Raw genomic sequence first — 18,862 nt, 5'->3', positions numbered from 1 at the left:
ATCCCAGCACTTGGGAGGGAAGCAGAGGCAGGCAGATCTCTGTGAGTTCAAGGCCAGCCTGGTCTACAGAGTAAGATCCAGGACAGGCTCCAAAGCTACACAGCAAAACTCTGTCTTAAAATAAATAAATAAATAAATAAATAAATAACAAGTTGTGAGGAGTCCTATAATAAAGGAACTCATTTATTTCATTCAGCCAGATTTATTCCACCTAATAAACATTTGCTGAGTAAATTTGAGAAACCTAGCCTTTTCAATTTTCTTATGTTTTTGTCCCTAGCTCAAGAGGAGGTCTAAGACACCCTGCTGCAAGCAACCTGTAGCTGCACAGAACTGAGGGTTGGTACTTTGGTGCTCGCATGGAGACAGGAAGCCCTGGGTTGAACATGAATCCCAAGTCATTGCAGCTAATGCTGGAGGAGCAGGTCTTGGCGCTGCATCAGCAGATGGCGGAGAACCAGGCTGCCTCTTGGCGGAAGCTGAAGAACTCCCAAGAGGCCCAGAAGAGGCAAGCGGCCCTTGTGAGAAAGCTGCAGGCCAAGGTGAGGCAGATGCCCCTCTGGGAAGGGAAAAAAGACCTCTCCCCTCCCAGAGTTGAGTGCTAGAGTGGGTGAGGACTGGGTGAGGGAGAGACCACGTAGGGGAATGGACCAAACATCCTGGTGAGGATGGCCCAGGTAGTCCAACTCTCAACCATAGCCTCTCCTTTGATGGTCACAACTGTCTAGGTTTGTTCTCTTAGTCTAGCGGTTCACAACCTTCCTAACACTGTGACCCTTTAATACAGTTGCTTATGTTGTACTGACCCCAACCATAAGATTATTTTCGATGCTACCTCATAACTGTAATTTTGCTACTGTTATGAATCATAATGTAAACATCTGTGTTTTCTGATGGTCTTAGGTGACCTCTGTGAAAGAGTTGTTCCACTCTTCCAAGGGGTCATGATGCACAGAATGAGAACTTGAGAACTGCTAGTGTAGAACTAAGCCCAAATCCAATACCCAAGGCATATAATATAGAAAGTGTGTGTGTGTGTGTGTGTGTGTGTGTGTGTGTTCAGATGCACGTAAACTGTGAGTGAGTGTGCATAGGGAAACCAGAGGTCAAGTCAATGTTGAGTAGCCTCTATCACTCTCCACCCTATTTTTTTAAGCTTTATTTTGTATATTGTATGCCTGTGTCTATGTAAGTGTGTTGTGTGTCGGTGCTGTGGAGGGCAGCTGGGCTTACAAGCAGTTGTGAGCCATGCTGGGAACTGAATTTGAGTCCTCTGGAAGAACAGCAAGCTTTTAAGCGCTGATCTGTGTCTTCAGCCTCCGCCACACTGATTTTGGGACAGGGTCTCTCACTGAATTGGAGCTCATAGGTTCGGTTGATAGGCTGGCCAGCCAGGGAGCTCCAGGATCTGCTGCCCTGCCTCTTCAGCACTGGGATGGTGGCTTTTTACACTGGGATCTGAACTTGGGTCTTGGGCTTGCACAGTAAACATTTTGCTCTTTTTGTATTTGTTTTTGAGACCAGGATTCTTTGTGTAGCCTTGGCTGTCCTGGAACTCACTATGTAGACCAGGCTAGCCTCAAATTCAGATCTACCTGTTTCTGCCTCCAGAGCTGGGATTAGAGGCATGCACCACCACTACCAGGCACATTTTACTGACCAAACCATCTTACCAGTCCCTTGGAAATATTGATTAAAAAAAAAAAACCTTGTATAAGTGTGAGAATGCAAGCATGCATGCACCTGACGAATGTAGAGGTCAGAGGACAATCCCAGGTGTCCACCTTGCTTCCCCTGTTTGAGATAGGGTCTTTTTGTTTGCTACAGTATGCCTCAGGTGAGCTAGCCAGTGAGTTTTGGGATATTCATGTCTCTACCTCCTGTCTTGCCAAAGGAGTGCTGGACTGTAGACACACACTACCACATCTGGCTGTCCTTGAGTTCTGGGGATCTGAATTCAGGTCCTAATGTTTGCATAGCAAGTGCTTTCCTCCTGAGCCATCTCCCCAGAAAGTATTATTCAGACAGCCAGTCAGAAACTCTTAACATGCTATGGCCTAACTTCACAGTTACCACCTGCTTTCCATGTTCACAGCAGATTTGCCCAAGATACCTGGAGCCTTTGGTTTGTGTTGTTTATAAGAGCTGTAGCTGTGTTCAAGGCCGGCTCTCCTTGCTTTAGGTTTTACAGTACCGGAGCTGGTGCCAAGAACTGGAGAAGCGGCTAGAAGCCTCCGGAGTAAGTGAGATTGAGTTCCAGATAATGGACTTGCTTGGCTTTATATGTTGCCAAGGAAGGCTGGGGTTATACAGGATGTCGGGTAGGAGTTCCTCTGTCTTCAGCTCCAAAAAGCTACCAATAAGGTCTTCTAGAGATCCGTGGCCTGAGAGATTCCATCCCATGGTTTCCCATTTATAAATGCAGGTTCTGGGGACTTAGCATAGTGGAATAGGCATGTGGCATTGGAAGGAAAATTCATTTTTCATCCAGCAGATGTCAGTGTCTATACATCAAGAAGATGTGTACCTCTTCATGCCTGCAAGCATGCCTGCAGTAGAGGGATTATTTATTGCCTGGGTAGGACTGGCTTTGAAGACCCTTTTTGTTATCCCTCAATTCCTCCTCATTCCCCTCAGAAAATTTCTCAGAAGAAGGAAAGAACCAGAATGTGTTGAGCACTTTCTGTGCAGACCATTTGACCACCAGACATTTGTACTGTTATGTCAGTCAAGTGCAAACTCTGAGAATGACGACCACCTTGTTTTGTGGTCTGGAGATGATGAGTGACTTCCTGAGGTCTCAGATGAGTGTGATAGTAGTTAGGGCACTAGTCAAAGATGTAAGGTACACTCCTCAGGCCAGGTGCCATTTCCCCTAAATGCCATCTTTTAGGGGAGGTGAGTGGTTCGCTTTTGGAGAAAGGAGTGCAGTGGGTTTGCTTTCACGACGGTGACTGAGAAAAGAATCGAACTGCTCCCAAGAGAAAGAATAGGAAAGAAAGTGGGCTGCTGTGGAAGGAGGCATCAGGGAAATTGTCCTGGGTGCTGTTTTTGTGTGGTATGATAAGGGCTGTCTCTGTCTCATAAGGGGCTGATCCCTCAGCGGTGGGAAGGTGTACAAGAGCCAAACCTGGAACAGCTGCTGGTCCGATTGGAGGAGGAGCAGCACAGGTGATGGACCCCAACTTTCCTGGCCTGAGTGATCATGCAAAGGGTGGAAAGGCTGGCGGGAAACTTCTGTTCCAAGAGTGAACGTGTGGGTGGGAAGTTGCTGGGCATGGCGGTTCATGTGGGTAACACAAGACAGGCAGAAAGAGGAAGGGAGGGGCCTCTTGGAATCTTGTCCTGAGGGCAAACAAGATTCCAGTCCTCTAATTCCTGATGATGGAAGGTTCTGTTGGCTGTCTTATTCCCACAAGGTCCAAGGGTGGGACTAGACCTTTATTCTGCACTTGCTCTTTCTGATTCCCAGTGCAGGTGTGAGAGTCTAGTGGAGGTGAACACGGAGCTTCGGCTGCACATGGAGAAGGCTGATGTGGTGAATAAGGCCCTTCAGGAAGATGTGGAAAAATTGACAGTGGACTGGAGTCGGGCGCGGGATGAGTTAGTGAGGAAGGAGAGCCAGTGGCGGATGGAGCAGGAGGTATGAAGAGCAAGAGTGCAATGTGCACTCTGGGTGCTGTCTGGGCACCGCTGCAAAGGGTTAACTCTTGGACCCGGGTGGAAACTGATCTGTCATTGTTCTAGCCTCTGATTAGCCCTGCCCAAGATGACAGCTGTGCCCTGTTTCAGCTTTCTTCCTAGTTCTGCCTAGTCTAGGCTTTGCTGACAGGTAGTGTAATGCTCAGCTCTTACAAAAGTGACTAGCCTAGGTTTCAAATGGATTTTACTGTTTGCTTTCTTCTGAAGGTCTTAATAGCTATATGCTAAGTAGGCAGCTGCTAGATTAAATGGAGGAGAAAATGTAGTTATAGGTCCTGGGAAAATTTTCAGTCACAGTTATAGACAGCAATTTCTTCCCGAACCTTTGCTGGGTGCCGAGTCTGGGTGATTTACATGTATTAGATCACCTAATTCTCCCGTCTTCAGTAAAAACTCCCATTTGCCAAGCAGCCACTGCATGTCCTTTTCTGATCTGGCCAAGTAGAAGGCTACTTTCTACCCAGGACCCGTTGACCTCTTGAACCTCACTGCCAACTTTATTAAGCCCATCACCCATTCATAAGCTTTCTCCTCCCTTAAACCTCACCCAGCAGCCACGAGGCATCTAGGACTCTTGGGATGCTGCAAGGTCCCCTGCCCTTGGGTATGACTTGGGTTTCTGAACACAGTTCTTCAAGGGCTATTTGAAAGGTGAACATGGCCGTCTGCTCAGTCTGTGGCGTGAGGTGGTGACCTTCCGACGTCATTTCCTGAAAATGAAGTCAGCTACTGACAGGTCAGTATGGGGATGAGAAGAGACGTTTGCCTTGCTGATCTGGACGTAAGGCAGCAGGCTCTGGGGACAGTGGGCATGGGCTAGGAGGGAGATTTACTAGATACAGATCCTTTCAGACCTGAGAGTCTATGGTCAAGCTCTCTACCTTGGTTCCTTGGAGTCTTCAATCTTCCTTCCTGTGCTCAGAGATCTGACAGAGCTAAAAGCTGAACACGCCAGACTTTCGGGGTCCCTGCTGACCTGTTGTCTACGCTTGACCGTGAGAGCACAGTCTCGTGAATCCAATGGGTCTGGGAGGACCGAGGAGGGTGAGCCCGCCCAGCTGCTGTTGCTAGTAGCTAAGACCCAGGCGCTGGAGAAGGAAGCCCACGAAAAGAGCCAGGAATTAATACAGCTGAAGAGTCAAGGGGATCTGGAAAAGGCCGAGCTGCAGGACCGGTGAGGTTACACATAGTCACGGGAGGAAGTTAGTGAGGGAAAGCTGACTCCCCTAGAGAGTTGTTGGTGGGCAGAAAAGATGTCAAGAACACCCCCATCCTGGAGGGGAAGGAAATGTGATCTCTGAGTCCACTTAGGTACCCAGTGTCTCTGTTGGGGTCTGTCACTGTCTCTCTGGCTACCTTACAACTCAGGCTCTCTCCTGATAGTTTGTGCTGCTAGTTGTTCTCTGCCATACTCTTCTGTTTTCATGTGTGCCAGCCATAGCCTGGAATGCCTCCCTCCTTCCCTCTGCCTTGCCCTTTAAGATAGAGTTCACATGTCACCTCTTCTGTGACCTGTCTAACTTTAATAGCTTATGGTCCTATGAGTTTTTTTGACCTGCTTGTTACAGCACTAGTCTAACTATATCTCTTTAAATACTTTTCTTTGTATCCCTCCCTTCTTTTGGTGGGGGTGGGTTAGGCTTGTTTGTTTTTGCTGTGTTGGGGATTGAACTCAGGGTCTTGCATATGCTAGTCAAACATTGGACCTTTGAGCTATAACCCACCTTGGCTAAATTAACTTTTGGATTATAATAGAATGGGATTTGTAAAATAATGAGAAGGGAAGACATGAGCTGAGTACTACTATCAAGGCAAACTTGGAGTCTTTAATCTGTGTGTCATGGCTAGGGTTCTGTCCCTAGCTTTAATAGTATACATCAGGTGGGGACTATTTTGTTTTCTTTTTGCTTTTGGAAACATTAAGAACAAATATCATATCTTAGTAAGTTTGTATCTTTAGTGTTTCATACTTTATTTCTCATGTAATAGATAATTATTACTTGTTGAATAATACATTATTTAAATAAAAGACAACACAGTGATCTAGGCCCCCAGAGGTGATTCATAATAAAATTATTAAAGCTTGAAATTTTCTTCTTAGACAGATATGGTATTCATCACTTTTGTTGTTGTTTTTGGTTTTGTTCTCAAGATAGGGTTTCTCTGGGTAGTCTTGGCTGTTCTAGAACTTATTCTGTAGACCAGGCTGTCCTTGAACTCAGAGATCTGCCTGCCTTTGTCTCCCAAATGCTGGGATTAAAGGCATGTATCACCAACTGTCTGGTAGTTATCACTTTTAATCCTAGCTCTTTGGAATTATAAGAAGGCTTGAACTCTGTGAGTTCAAGGTCAGCCTGGTCTACACAGTGAGTTCTAGGTCTGTCTATTGAGAGCTTGCCTCAAAAATAAATAAATAAATGAGTGAATGAATAAATAAATAAAGATTCTTAGGTAACATTGACTTAAGAAATACTTGTTAGCCAGGTGTTATAGCTCATACCCATGATCCTATTACTCAGGAGGCTGAGGCAGGAAGATTTCTAGTTCAAGGTCATCCTGGACTACATGGAGAATTTCAGGCAAGACTGGGCTGCATAGTCAGATACTATCCCCAAAAAAACAAAAGAGGAAAGATAGCCATGTGTGTAATACTACTCACAAAGCTCTGAGATATGCTGTTAAATGAATGATACAGCTGTTGGTGATTTCCCTGGACATCATTAGTTGTATTGTTTCCCAAGTCATCTGTCCTTTTCCCCTATCAGAGTTAAAACCTTGGGCTGGAGGGACGTTGGGACTGTCCCCTGTGGTGGCAATTCTGATGTTCTTATTGGCTTCAGGGTGCTTAACTTCACAATCAAGCGAGGCCTGGAAGGGCCTGGGCCAGGGCTTTCCTTCAGCTCTCGGGCCCACAAAGACGTGTTCCAGTCTTGAGATGTGGTAAATCACTGCATGTATCTGAGTGGCATTTGTCTTTCCCTACCAGATCAAGAAGATAGAATCACATGTTATTCAGGGAGTGCAAAAGACTGGGCATACCCAAGGGATTCTGTGGGTTGCAGTGGGGGTGCCTGTGTGGGGGCTGAGGTGTGCTGTTGTGTGGCTCCGTCACCATCCTTAGGCTGTCTAGGAGACAGTGCTGTGCTTTCTTCCTTAGAGTGACCGAGCTCTCTGCTTTGCTGACCCAGTCTCAGAAGCAAAATGAAGATTATGAAAAGATGGTAAAGGCTCTAAGAGAAACAATGGAGATGCTGGTATGTGATCCTCTGTGTTGCAAAGGCGCTCAGAGTAGGTTGACAGGTTCCTTGTTCTTTGTGGACAAGTAGTGAATGATGCTATTTAAATGGTCGTTGATGAAATCCTCCAAAGCTGAAAAGTAAACTTTGGCTGAATCTGGTAATTACTTAACTCATTCACTTACCTGTTCAATAAAATAATAACTGCCCACTATCCTGACTATATTCCTGGAGAAATTACAATGGCATACATACATACATACATACATACATACATATGAAATGTGTCCTTGTCTGAGAGAGGAGACTTGTCATAGTGAATTTGAGGCCAGTGGGAGCTACATGAGACCCTAGGGAAAGCTAAAGGGGTGGAATGAGCAAGGTATCAGGGATGGGATCTGTGGAGAGATTAAAATCCAAGTCACATGGGGAACAGCTGAGGAGCATGGCAGTGCTTATCCTGGCACAGAAAGGATGTGAGGAAGATAGGCTAGCTGCCTTCACATCTCTGCAGTAGAGTTGATGGGGAAAGCGAGTTGACCTGTGTAATGTTTTCCAGGGTGGAGCCATCACCAGTTGAAGAAGTTATAGATAAGGTAGTAGGTTTTGACTTGAGCTGGAGCTGTCACTTGAACAGTGTGTGTCTTATGAAAAAGTGTAGTTGTGCTCACTGACTTAAACACCTGTCAGGGATGTCACAGAAGTGATGCTCCAAGATGGGATGCCAAAATCCCTGCCTGATTCCATGATTCCTTTCATCTCTGCACATTTTCTGGGCATAGATGTTTGGCAGCTCCACATGTGTTGGAGTCCACTAGGAAGCAAACTTGTTTATGCCCCTTGAACTCCTTTCTGTCAGGAATTTGCTAATGCAGACATCCACAGGGCTCAAGTAATTAAAATGAGTGACGTTGGATTGCAAAGAATTCTGGTTTTCCAGGGCTGTCATAGTGTTCACTGCTGATAGAACAAGAACTTTAATCTAGGCAGTCATTTAGGTTTTTAACCATTTTATTCTGAGCCTTTTATCACCATATTACATTGTTTTCAGACTCCTTGGGAAAGTATGGTTGACAGAATAGACAGAATATGTCTTTGATTGACTGAGGACAAGAGTGATGAATTCTCTTTTGAGAGTTTGGCTCTTAGGTTCTATTCTGTCCTTTTGCCAGGAGACAAACCATGCAGAGTTAATGGAACATGAGGCGTCTCTAAGTAGGAACGCTCAAGAGGAAAAGTTGTCTCTGCAGCATATGATCAAGGATATAGCCCAGGCATTGGTAAGCCTCTTGTCCTGTAACTGGACAGCGAGTGTCCTCTCTTCTCCGTGTCCTCTAGCGGCCTTGATTTCTAGACTGAGGTTTGAGCTAAGGGTCATGTATGGTGTTCTCTCAGTGTACTTAAAGATGGATCCCGCGGTGTAGGTAAGCATTCATGTGTGATAGACATGCCCTCTATTTTAGGCATAGACTGAATTCTGTCTTTGCCATTTCAATAGCATTTTCTTCCCCTCCCCATCACTTATTGCCCCAGAGAGAATTCTAGCCTTAATGCTAACTATTCTTCGATGACCAAGCATGACAAGTTGAAGGAACCAGTCATTTTTTGCTCTTAGATTCCCATCCCTGCATCTGGCCAAGGGATAGGACTTGTGAAGGAAACCTTCAGGCTCCTCTGTTATGTAGTGCAAGTCTCATGGTGACACTGGGTTGCATTTCAGGCCTTAGTGGAAGAAGAGGACACTCTGACCCACAGTTCAGATTGTGAGAGCTCATTGCAGTTGGACTGTAGTGGCTTCTCATCATTTGATCCCCAGGACCCCGACAAGGCTCTTTCTCTGGTGCATTCAGTGTTGACTCGGAGACGGAAGGCTGTGCAGGTGAGAATCCCCAGAGCTTAGAAGCGGATTCCTGCCTGCCAGTTCCCAAATAACCGACCCAGAGGCTTAATATTATAAATGCTTAGCTAATAGCTCTGGCTTGTTACTAGCTAACTTATCTATGTTCTGCTACATGGCTTGGTACCTTTTCTCAGAACAGCATGCCCTGTACTCCTGACTCCACCCTTCTTCCTAGCATTCTCAGTTTGGCTCTCTCACCTAACCTTATCCTGCCCAGCTATTGGCATCATCATCATCTCTATTAAACCAGTCACAACAACATATTCACACAGTGTAAAGGAATATTCCACAGCTGCTCCTCAGCCATAGACACATACATATCTCCAGTCTGGAATATCCCCTTCAGCTGGCTAGTCATAATGTGTTCATGCACATTAATTTCTGTTTGCCCAGTGGTGCTTGTGGCTTACAGGTATGTATTTTCTCCACACCAATTGCATATATGTGTGTTTGAGTGCCACTAAGCAGAGTCCTGGGAGAGTGTAATTGTTTCCCAACTCCAAGCGACACTTCCAGTCCCTTATGCCATTATGTCTGAAGGTGATGGGTTCCAAGACTCTAGAGCTCATAGCCCAGTAACCCGACTCTTTGACATCTCCATTGGCCACATTTCTGATATCTGCTGACTGTTGTCATCCCTTTGTTTGTGGCTTCTTGCTCTTCATCCCGCTGTATGGATGTCCACCCACAGGACCTCAGGCAGCAGCTCTCAGGCTGCCAGGAGGCTATGAGCTTCTTGCAGCAGCAGCACGATCAGTGGGAGGAGGAGGGCGAAGCCCTGAGAGAAAGGCTACACAAGCTCACTGGGGAGCGGGATGCTCTGGCAGGCCAGACCGTGGACCTTCAGGGAGAGGTGGACTCTCTCAGCAAGTGAGTGGACAGGCTGCTTGTCCCTCCCTTTCATGTCTGGTTCTTGTTTTTGTTTCTGTTTTAAAGGAAAGCAAAGCCTTCAAAATTTTACTTTGCTCCATGTCTGGTTTTACGGTTTTGCAGGGGATCAAATCCAGAACCTTAGGCTTGTTAGGAAAGCGCTCTTAAGACTGAGCTACATTCTCGGCTCTCCAGTGTCTGGGTTTTAGTCCCCATCTAGCCACTTACTGTCACTGTCCTGTTTTTGATTGATTCTTCCTGTTGTTCCTGGACCCGTGGATGCTTAAGGCTGCTTTGGTTTTCAATTTCCTATGGGAAAACCCTTTGGGTTGGGGTCTTTCGGATGGAATAATAAATGGTTTTCTGCTTGAAGAACGTTGTATATATATTTGAAAGGAAACAAGCTTCTGTCACGTTTTGCTCTGTAAGGTCTCTTTCCACTGGGATCTTTGCCCCCCGTGTCTTCCCCAGACCTCCCATCTGTATTTCAGGGAGCGAGAGCTGCTGCAGAAGGCCAGGGGCGAGCTGCAGCAGCAGCTGGAAGTGCTGGAGCAGGAAGCATGGCGGCTCCGGAGAGTGAACACGGAGCTGCAGCTGCAAGGGGACTCTGCTCAGGGGGAGCAGCAGGAGCAGCAGGAGGAGCTGCACATGGCTGTCCGCGAGAGGGAGCGTCTGTGAGTGTGACCAGGCCTCTGTCAGCAGGGCCCGACCTTCCACCACCCCATTCCTCTCTCTTAGGAAGTGGAGGGTGTAAAGCCTGCACATGCCTCACGTTAGCTTGCTTCTTCTTCCTCTGCAGGAAGATGAGTTAGAAAGTTCATCTAGACATTGTTGAGTTTCTATAGTGATGTGGGACCGGGAGGGCTACAAAAACGAGTAAGACACTGCCTGCCATGATCTCAAGGAGCTAATGAGAAGTCAGACAAGCAAACAGCTGTGACACGAAGCTGGAAGAAATATGGCCTCACTAAAATTCAAGCGTAGGAGCAATAGTTAACTATTGAGAACCAGGGTCAGCTTTATGGAGGAGGGGCCTTGAAATGTAGAAAAAAGGACAAGGAGACAGGGAAGTAGGGGTTTGTGGCATGTTCTGAGTTAGCTGGCTGTGAAAAGACAAAACCCCTGGGAAATGATAGGAAATTCGCTGGTCAGGAAGGGAAATCCAGGGTCAGTGCCCCTCCACTAACCTGTGAAGTCCCCTAGGTAATGCTGCAGAGCAGAACAAAGGTTTGGTGCAGGTTCTTTGAGTTGCCACCAGAATGGATTAGTCACTTGGCAAAATGGAGATGATATTTGAAGAGTTATTGAAAAGATGTGGCAGTACTTCATAAAATGCTAGCATAGGCCTATCAAGATGACACAATGTGAGTTCAATCCATCAATTCCCACGGATTGTCCTCTGATCTCCATATGTGTACTGTGGTTCCCTCCCCATAATGTAATTTTTTCTTTGTTTGTTTGTTTGAGACAGGGCCTCACTCTGTAGTCCCAGCTAACCATGAACTCACTGTTTAATGCCAGCAGAGCCCTGGTGACAGCTCTCCGCTTGGTATAGTCCCTTCCTCTGTGCCTTATTCTTTGCACCCAGTAAACAGTCGAAGCTTGCCAAAGGTAGGGCCATGCTGCATGTCCTGTACTGAGGGGACAGCAGAAAATCTACACAGATACATATGTGTTTAAAATTTAGTATATCTGACTCAATAATATAGTTAGCTAAGTCAAAAGCCAAAGCTGTGCAAAAAGATACCAGGGTATATTGGCTTACCTCTGCAATCCCAACCCTTGGGAGACTGAGGCAAGAAGATTGCTGTGAGTTCAAAGCCAGTTTGGGCTGCAGAGCAAGACCCTGTCACAATAAGCGACAAAAACCACACCTATTTAAAAAGATGCACACAGGGAAGTCTCCTCCATCTTTTCTTGTTCTGTCCTATTTTCCTTCTGTTTGTGACCATTTCGGTTAATTTGTGTTTGTCTTTCCAATCCACTTCATGCAGATGTTCTGCTGTCTCTCACTTTTTTGTATGGAAGGCAGTACACTAACATACTGTTGTGCACTTTGCTTTTTTCACATGCTCTATCCTAGAAAGCTTTCCTTACTAGTTTTTAGAAACTAATTCCACGCTTTTTTTTAATAGAAAAAAAGTTAGATTCTTACCTCCTATTTTGATGTGGCCACTCCCAAACACTTCCCCTAGCTCCCCCTCCTTCTCATCTTAGTCAGGAGATGCTGGTGAGCCTGGAAGCCAAACAGTCAGAATCACTAAGTGAGCTGATCACTCTTCGGGAAGCCCTGGAGTCCAGTCGTCTAGAAGGAGATCTACTGAGGCAAGAGCAAGTGGAAATGACTGCAGCTTTGGCCAGGGTATGCGGGCCTTCGCATGTGGAAAGTTGTGTTCTGGGAAAGGGGGTCGATGGCTCATTCTTCACCCTTCAGACTTCAAATCTTCATCTCTTTCTCTTCAATCGCTAGTCTGCTTCTGGGACCTCTCCCTCCCAACATGTGCTCTACACTGAAATTCAGTGCATTCTCCAAAGTATAAATCTGACTGTTAGTCTCTCAAAGTCACCCCATGGCGGCTGGAGGTGGCTCAGCAGTTAAGAGTGCATCCTGCTCTTGCAGAGGACACAAGTTCACTTCCCAGCACCCTCATCAGGTGCCTGTAACTCTAGAAGAATCTGACATCCTCTTCTGAACTTCATGGGCACAGCACTCATATTTGTACGCAGACACATATATACACATGATTTAAAAATAACAGTCTTTAAAAGAAAATTCAGTTGCTTCTCAACTCTGGTACCATATTCAGCACTCTTTGCCATCTGTCTCAGACTCTCTCTGGCCTGTCCTTTCCAAGCCTACCACACTCCAGGTGTCCTTTGCTCTCAGCACAAAGCATCAGCTGCATTCTCAGGATGTCTTCCTTCATGACTCTAATACATTGTTTACACTTTTCTTTCACCTTGACTCCCAAGAACCATCTCCCTGTCGTAATCCATTGTTCCAAACAATGTTCTCCTCTCCCAAACTGAATTGATGCCTTCTTTGAGTTCAGTTTTGCTTACAGTTCCTGTATTGTCATGACAATTGTAGTTTTCACATCTCTCTGTGTTTCTATACTGTGAGCATGTTTCTCATGAATGAATGAATGAATGAAAACCTTGTTTAGAATGGAAGGGAAGAGGTGGAATGATATTTTGCAAAGAAAAGCGGGTTTTGGGAGAGTGTATGGTTTACTGTTCCATGAAAACTCAAAGCAGGATACTAACCCTTCTGTTTTTAGGCAGAACAGTCCATTGCAGAGCTGTCAGGTTCCGAGAACAGCCTGAAGGCAGAAGTAGCAGATCTTAGAGCTGCAGCTGTCAAGCTTGGGGCCTTAAACGAGGCTTTGGCTTTAGATAAAGTTGGGCTGAACCAGCAACTTCTCCAGGTGAGCAAAGATTTGATTCCCAGGAGGGGCTGGACCTTATCTGATTATTAGCCCTTAGCTGATGCCTGAATGGAGTGCAGAGTCCTCAGTGGATTAGGCAAAGGCAGTGAGCCCCGAATGTGGCTGAAATGAACAAGAGGGGCCTCTACATTGCAGAGAAGAACAAGGGGTTACATTATACATTAAGCCCTGTAGATAGCCCTCTTCGGTACCTGCAGCAGAACCTTTGAGGTGTGGATAAATGACAGGACTAGGGAAGGGTCCATGTCCCTGGAAACAAGACTAAGTGTTTACTCCTAATGGGTGTGGCAGAGCTGCTGACTAGCCCAAGTGCCCCCAAAATCACCTCTGTTGGTTAAAAATTTAACCTGTCATTTTTAGTAGGGAAAATGTCTTGCTTCCTGCTCTCCTGAGATCCAGAAATGTCATCATTCTGGGTGTCCTGTTTGTTTTGTTTCATGCTACCTGGGCTGTCCTGATGCTCCATCACTTCCCAAGTGCTGGACTACAGGCTTGCACTACCACCTGGTATTACTCTGAATTCTTTGGAAGCAAGATTTTGCCTTTTTATCTCTATCCCAGCATCAGGCCCGTCTGGTGCCTAGAATATAAACACCAGATCAAATGAACGGGTCTTCCCTTCTCTGTGTTCAGCAGTAGCGAGGGGAACTGTACCCACTTCCCTTTGATGCCCAGCACTCCCTTCCCTTTCTGGCCAGTAGCTGGAGCAGGAGAACCAGTCTGTGTGCTGCAGAGTGGAGGCGGCCGAGCACTTGAGAAGTGCTTTGCAGGTGGACCTGGCAGAGGCAGAAAGGCGAAGGGAAACCCTGTGGGAGAAGAAAACTCAGCTGCAGACCCAGCTGCAGAAGGCAGAGGAGGCAGGGGCTGAGCTGCAGGCAGAGCTGAAGAGCGTCCGAGAAGAAAAGGAAGAACTTAAAGAGAAATTAAGCGAGGTAAGAGGAAAATTTGCTGTTGTCACTTGCAGTGTAATGCACGCTTACTGTAAGCAGAAAGGACTCAAGAACACCAAGGTCTTACTTCTTGGGAGTGACTCTGTGAGTGAGGTGTCTGCCCACTGTGTTAAGGGATTTCTATTGGTGTCTTTGCTAGCACTGCATACTCAGTTCAAACATCTACAGTTCTCTCATGCTGTATTTGTTTGCTAGCCTCAAAGGCCAGCCTATATTGTTTACTTATTTATCTTGGTCTTCTGAGACAGAGTCTAACTCTGTCACCCTGGCTGGCCTGGAATTCACTGTGTAGACCAGGCTGGCCTCAAACTTACACTGCTTCACCTGCCTCTGCCTCCTGAGTGATGAGATTATTAGTTACCATGTCCAGCTAAGGCTGTGTGTATCTGTGTACCTGTCTTTCTGTTTGTTTGTTTTGAGACAGGGTCTATCTGTGTTTTTTTATTGTTTTGTTTTGTTTTAATTCACCGTATGAGGGGATGTGGCCATCTATAGTGGGAAAAAGCATGGCAGTAGATGTCTGTGTGGTAGCTAGGGTTTGTGGCCGCTGCTTGCTTGCTTGCTTCTTAGCCACCAGAAGGCAGAGAAAGGGGAATGAAGTGTTCTGCTGGGCTTTCTCCTGTTGCCCTTTTAATTGATTCTGAGACTCCAGCCCATGTGCTGGTGCCATCCATACTCAGGTGGTTTTCCCCCTCCATTTACACCCTCACAGACATACCCATAGGGTGTGTGTCTCCTAAGTGATTCTAAATCACCAAGTTGACAATAACAATCTTGACAGTCACGCTTTTCCCTACCAAACCTCTCATTGCCCTAATACTTGAACATAATCCAGTTTTAGAGTCCCTTCTCAGGTACTGGTCGCTTCCTTCTGTGTATATAAATGGGTCCTGTTGTCCCCAGCACAGTGTCTCACTCATAGGAGAGCATCCTTTCTGGCCTGGGGCCTCCTGATGAATCAAGGAAATAAATAAATGCCAGTTATTCCTCAGTCAGCAATGTTCAGGGTTCCTGGTGCTTGAGCGCAGAATCTCTGAAGATCCATCCCTTGGCCCCGACTTGCTGGCAGCAGCCCTGGGCATCTGCCTCACTCGGTGTCTCATCAGTTTCTTTTCCCCAGGCACATCACCAGCAAGAAGCAGCTACAACTCAGCTAGAGCAGCTACAGCAGGATGCAGAGCGACAGGAAGGAACACTTGCTAGAGCAGTCCAGGAGAAGGAGGCCCTAGTGCGGGAGAGGGCAGCCCTCGAGGTGCGCCTGCAGGCTGTGGAGCGGGACCGACAGGACCTCACTGAACAGGTCCTGGGGCTCAGGTAGGATCCACACTTACCTCAACCAAGAACAGAGAGCTTTGCAAGGCTAAAGCTGAGCACCTGTCCTGAGTGTGTGGACGTTAAGTGAGGTGTAGACATGTAATTGCTTGATGGGTCAGAATTCTTCCTGATTCCCGAATTTCAGGTCAGCCAAGGAACAACTGGAGAGCAATCTCTTTGAGGCCCAACAGCAAAATTCTATGATAGAAGTTACCAAGGGGCAGCTGGAGATCCAGGTTCAAACCATTACTCAAGCCAAAGAAGTAATTCAAGGTGAGAGCCCCCTGGAATGGGCACATTTCATTCCTTGGTGACATTGACAGCCAAGAGGGCAATGGGAAGCTTTTGTCGCCCACACTTGGGGCCTCTGAGGTGGAAGTTGCTCATGATGTGGGTGGGCAGGGAACATTATTAGGTTAGAGTTGTGGGGCAAAGGCTCTGAGTTGATTTCGCCTGGCATCCTAGGGGAAGTGAAGTGCCTGAAACTGGAACTGGATGCCGAGAGGAGCCGGGCCAAGCAGGAGCGGGATGCAGTAGCCAGGCAGCTAACCCAAGCTGAACAAGAGGGCCAGGCAGCAATGCAGCGGCAGAAGGTGGCCCACGAGGAGGAGTTGAGCAGGCTCCAAGAGAAATGGGTAGGTGGTGGATGTGGTTGGGGAAATAGGAGAGGCAGACACGGCCTCCCTTCAGTGAGGCTTAGAAGAATGAAATTTGATCACCAAGGTATAAAATCCAGTTTACTAATCCTCAATCCGAGAATGCCTGTCTCTGTTTCTACTTCAGCCTCTGTTTGCTGAGACAGGATACCTCCTTGTGGCCTAGAGGGCCTCAGAGTTGAACAGCTTCTAGCTAGTAAATAAATTAACATATGAAAAAGTACTATGAGCTCTCATACTATTTGTTAGCTCTCTCTCTCTCTCTCTCTCTGTGTGTGTGTGTGTGTGTTTGCTTGGTATGTATAAAGAATTAAATGTGGCACGCCTTTAATCCCAGCACTCAGGAGGCAGAGGCAGGTGGATCTGTGAGTTCAAGGCCAACCTGGTCTACAGAGCGAGTTCCAGGACAGATTCCAAAACAATACAGAAATATCCTGTCTCGAAAAACCAAAAAAAAAAAAAAAAGAAAGAAAGAAAAAAAAAAAAAAAAGAATTAAATGTGGATCCTGGGAGCAGCCATGGCGGAGCACAGCTATAATCTATAATCCCAACATTCAGGAGGCAGGAGGCCTGTGGTTTCAAGGCTACCTGTTTTGCAAAGGGATACCCTTTTCAAAACACAAAGAGACCTCCACAACTGATGGTGCACGCCTTTGATCCCAGCACTGGGGAGGTAGAGGCAGGTGGATCTCTGTGAGTTCAATGCCAACCTACAGGATTACCTAGTAAGACCCTCTGTAAAATGTATTTAAATTTAAGAAAAAAGTTGTATGAGAACAGTTTACTTTTTAATCATCAGGGAGATCATAAAGCCAAACAATCAGAAGGCGGGATTATCTGAGTGTGTGGAAAGGAAAAGAGAAGGGACCACCATGATCCAGGTGTGACTACTCCTTCCAGGGAAACAGGCCATTAACTCATCAATCAGGTTTATAATATGTTTTACTTTGGGTTTTATAGTGGGTAGTATCCCTGTCATCTAGGCACATAATTCTAAAAGTGGGCAAACTTTTGGCTACTATCTTGCCAACAAACCCACCCTAAAACAGTAGTCAAAGGGCTAGAGAGGTTAGTGGTTAAGAGTACCGCTCTCAAGAGGGCCTGGGCAGGCTCCTAGCACCCACTTCAACTGATTCACAGTTGCCTGTAAAGCCAGCTCTAGAGGTCTGAAGTCGTCCTCTGACCTCTGTGCATATATACATACATATGTGCCATACATACACATAAGTAAAAACAAATATTTAGAAACAAAATAACCAATAATCAAAAGCCATACATGGTACTTAGTGCATGCCTGCAATCCAGAATCCAGGAGGCAGGCAGGGTTCTTTCAAAGGACCCATGTTTGTTTCCCAGCACCCATGTTGGGTAGTTCATGACTGTGGCACAATAAGTAAAAGACCCAGAGACTGATATTGGGGTTCAGACTTCAAGCTGAAGATCAGAAAAACAGGGCAGCCAGCCACTTGCTCTTACTCTACCTCAGACTGAAAGGCGATCATGCCTCCACCAAACCTCTGACGACTGCCTCTCCTCAGCATGGCTGGAGAATCCTGAGACTCCAATGTCTTCCTATCCTCAATGTGGCTGAAGAATGAATGCCAGCTCTGAGACCCTGCTCCTGTCTTATATACCTCCCTAATGCTGGGATTAAAGGCGTGTGATTTCAGGTGCTGAGGTCATCTTGGTGTGAGCTGTTTCTCTTTAGGAGTGGATCAATTTCAAGTAGCTCAGTGTAGCCTTGACCTAACAGAGATCTGTCTACCTCTGCCTCCCAAGTGGTGGGATTAAATGTGTATACCACCACCACCCAATCTCTATATCGTGTGGCTGACCTTGCTTTCTGAATCCTCGGGCAAGTTTAATAAATCATAATCACCACAATCCCTCTTTTTTCATGTGCAACTCCAGCTGCAAGGATCCTACACACTCTTCAGAACTCTTATCAGTTCCTGCAAGATGAAGCCAATTAAAAAGTCTACCAGGAGGAGGGAGGGGCTCCTGGGTCCCACTTCTAGCTGAGGATTTATTAGCACTTAACAATCAACTTATGAAGGCTGGTTCCCTTCCGGTATGGGTTCTGGAGATGGGACTCAGGTCCTCAAGCTGAGGTGGCAAGTGCTTTTACTTTCTGAGCCATCTTGCTGACCCATTGTGTGGCACTTTGAATAGCAAAGTGTTCTGGTCTAACCAGCAGTGATGGACTGTTGTTACTACTGGTTTTGACGTCACAGAATTAGCTCTCTGGTGGCCATACATTCATATGGAGCAAATGACTTAATTTTTTGTTTTAGGTTTCCTTTTTTTTTTTTTCTTTTTCTTTACGTATTGATCCCAGTTCTCTCCCTCCGTCTAATGTCCCCCACCCCCCTCCCATCCCATTCCCCCCACACATACTGCACAAGGAGGGTGATGCCTTCCAGGAGGCATCTGTCAAGTCATTTGGAGTAGGATCTAGGCCCTCCCTCCTGCCTCTAGGCTAAGGGAGTATCCCTCCATGGGGAATGTGCTCCCAAAGTCCTTTTGTACACCAGGGATACATCCTGGTTCCACTGTCAGAGGTCCTTTAGTCTGCCCAGGCCTTTAACTGAGACCCACGTTCAGGGGGTCTGAGTCAGTATAATGCTGGTTTCCCAGGTATCAGTCTGGGGGACATGAGCTCCACCTTGTTCAGGTCAGCTGTCTCTGTGGGTTTCTTTAAACAATCGTTACCATTAATATTCATCTTTCACATAGGTTTACAGTTGGGTTTTTGGATCTGATTGTAAGGTTTGTCATTTATGAT

General features: G+C 46.4%; 1 protein-coding gene across 1 annotated transcript in view; it reads left to right on the top strand.

Annotated features, from left to right (window-relative positions):
* Window positions 1-329: 329 nt before the first annotated feature.
* Cep250 (centrosomal protein 250) overlaps window positions 330-18,862 on the top strand; it is a 42,134-nt gene continuing 23,601 nt past the window's right edge. Inside the window, exons 1-17 of the mRNA XM_051188296.1 lie at window positions 330-542; window positions 2,183-2,239; window positions 3,089-3,171; window positions 3,478-3,643; window positions 4,332-4,438; window positions 4,625-4,876; window positions 6,860-6,956; window positions 8,111-8,218; window positions 8,659-8,817; window positions 9,530-9,708; window positions 10,200-10,382; window positions 11,926-12,070; window positions 12,990-13,136; window positions 13,859-14,089; window positions 15,228-15,421; window positions 15,567-15,694; window positions 15,887-16,056. Coding sequence (XP_051044253.1) covers window positions 360-542; window positions 2,183-2,239; window positions 3,089-3,171; window positions 3,478-3,643; window positions 4,332-4,438; window positions 4,625-4,876; window positions 6,860-6,956; window positions 8,111-8,218; window positions 8,659-8,817; window positions 9,530-9,708; window positions 10,200-10,382; window positions 11,926-12,070; window positions 12,990-13,136; window positions 13,859-14,089; window positions 15,228-15,421; window positions 15,567-15,694; window positions 15,887-16,056 — 2,589 coding nt within the window. The 5' untranslated portion in view covers window positions 330-359. The remainder of the gene's footprint in view (window positions 543-2,182; window positions 2,240-3,088; window positions 3,172-3,477; window positions 3,644-4,331; window positions 4,439-4,624; window positions 4,877-6,859; window positions 6,957-8,110; window positions 8,219-8,658; window positions 8,818-9,529; window positions 9,709-10,199; window positions 10,383-11,925; window positions 12,071-12,989; window positions 13,137-13,858; window positions 14,090-15,227; window positions 15,422-15,566; window positions 15,695-15,886; window positions 16,057-18,862) is intronic.

This window comes from Phodopus roborovskii, unplaced genomic scaffold (assembly GCF_943737965.1).
Source record: "Phodopus roborovskii unplaced genomic scaffold, PHOROB, whole genome shotgun sequence".
NCBI classification, from domain to species: Eukaryota; Metazoa; Chordata; class Mammalia; order Rodentia; family Cricetidae; genus Phodopus; species Phodopus roborovskii.
This window is presented reverse-complemented; position numbering and strand designations above follow the sequence as displayed.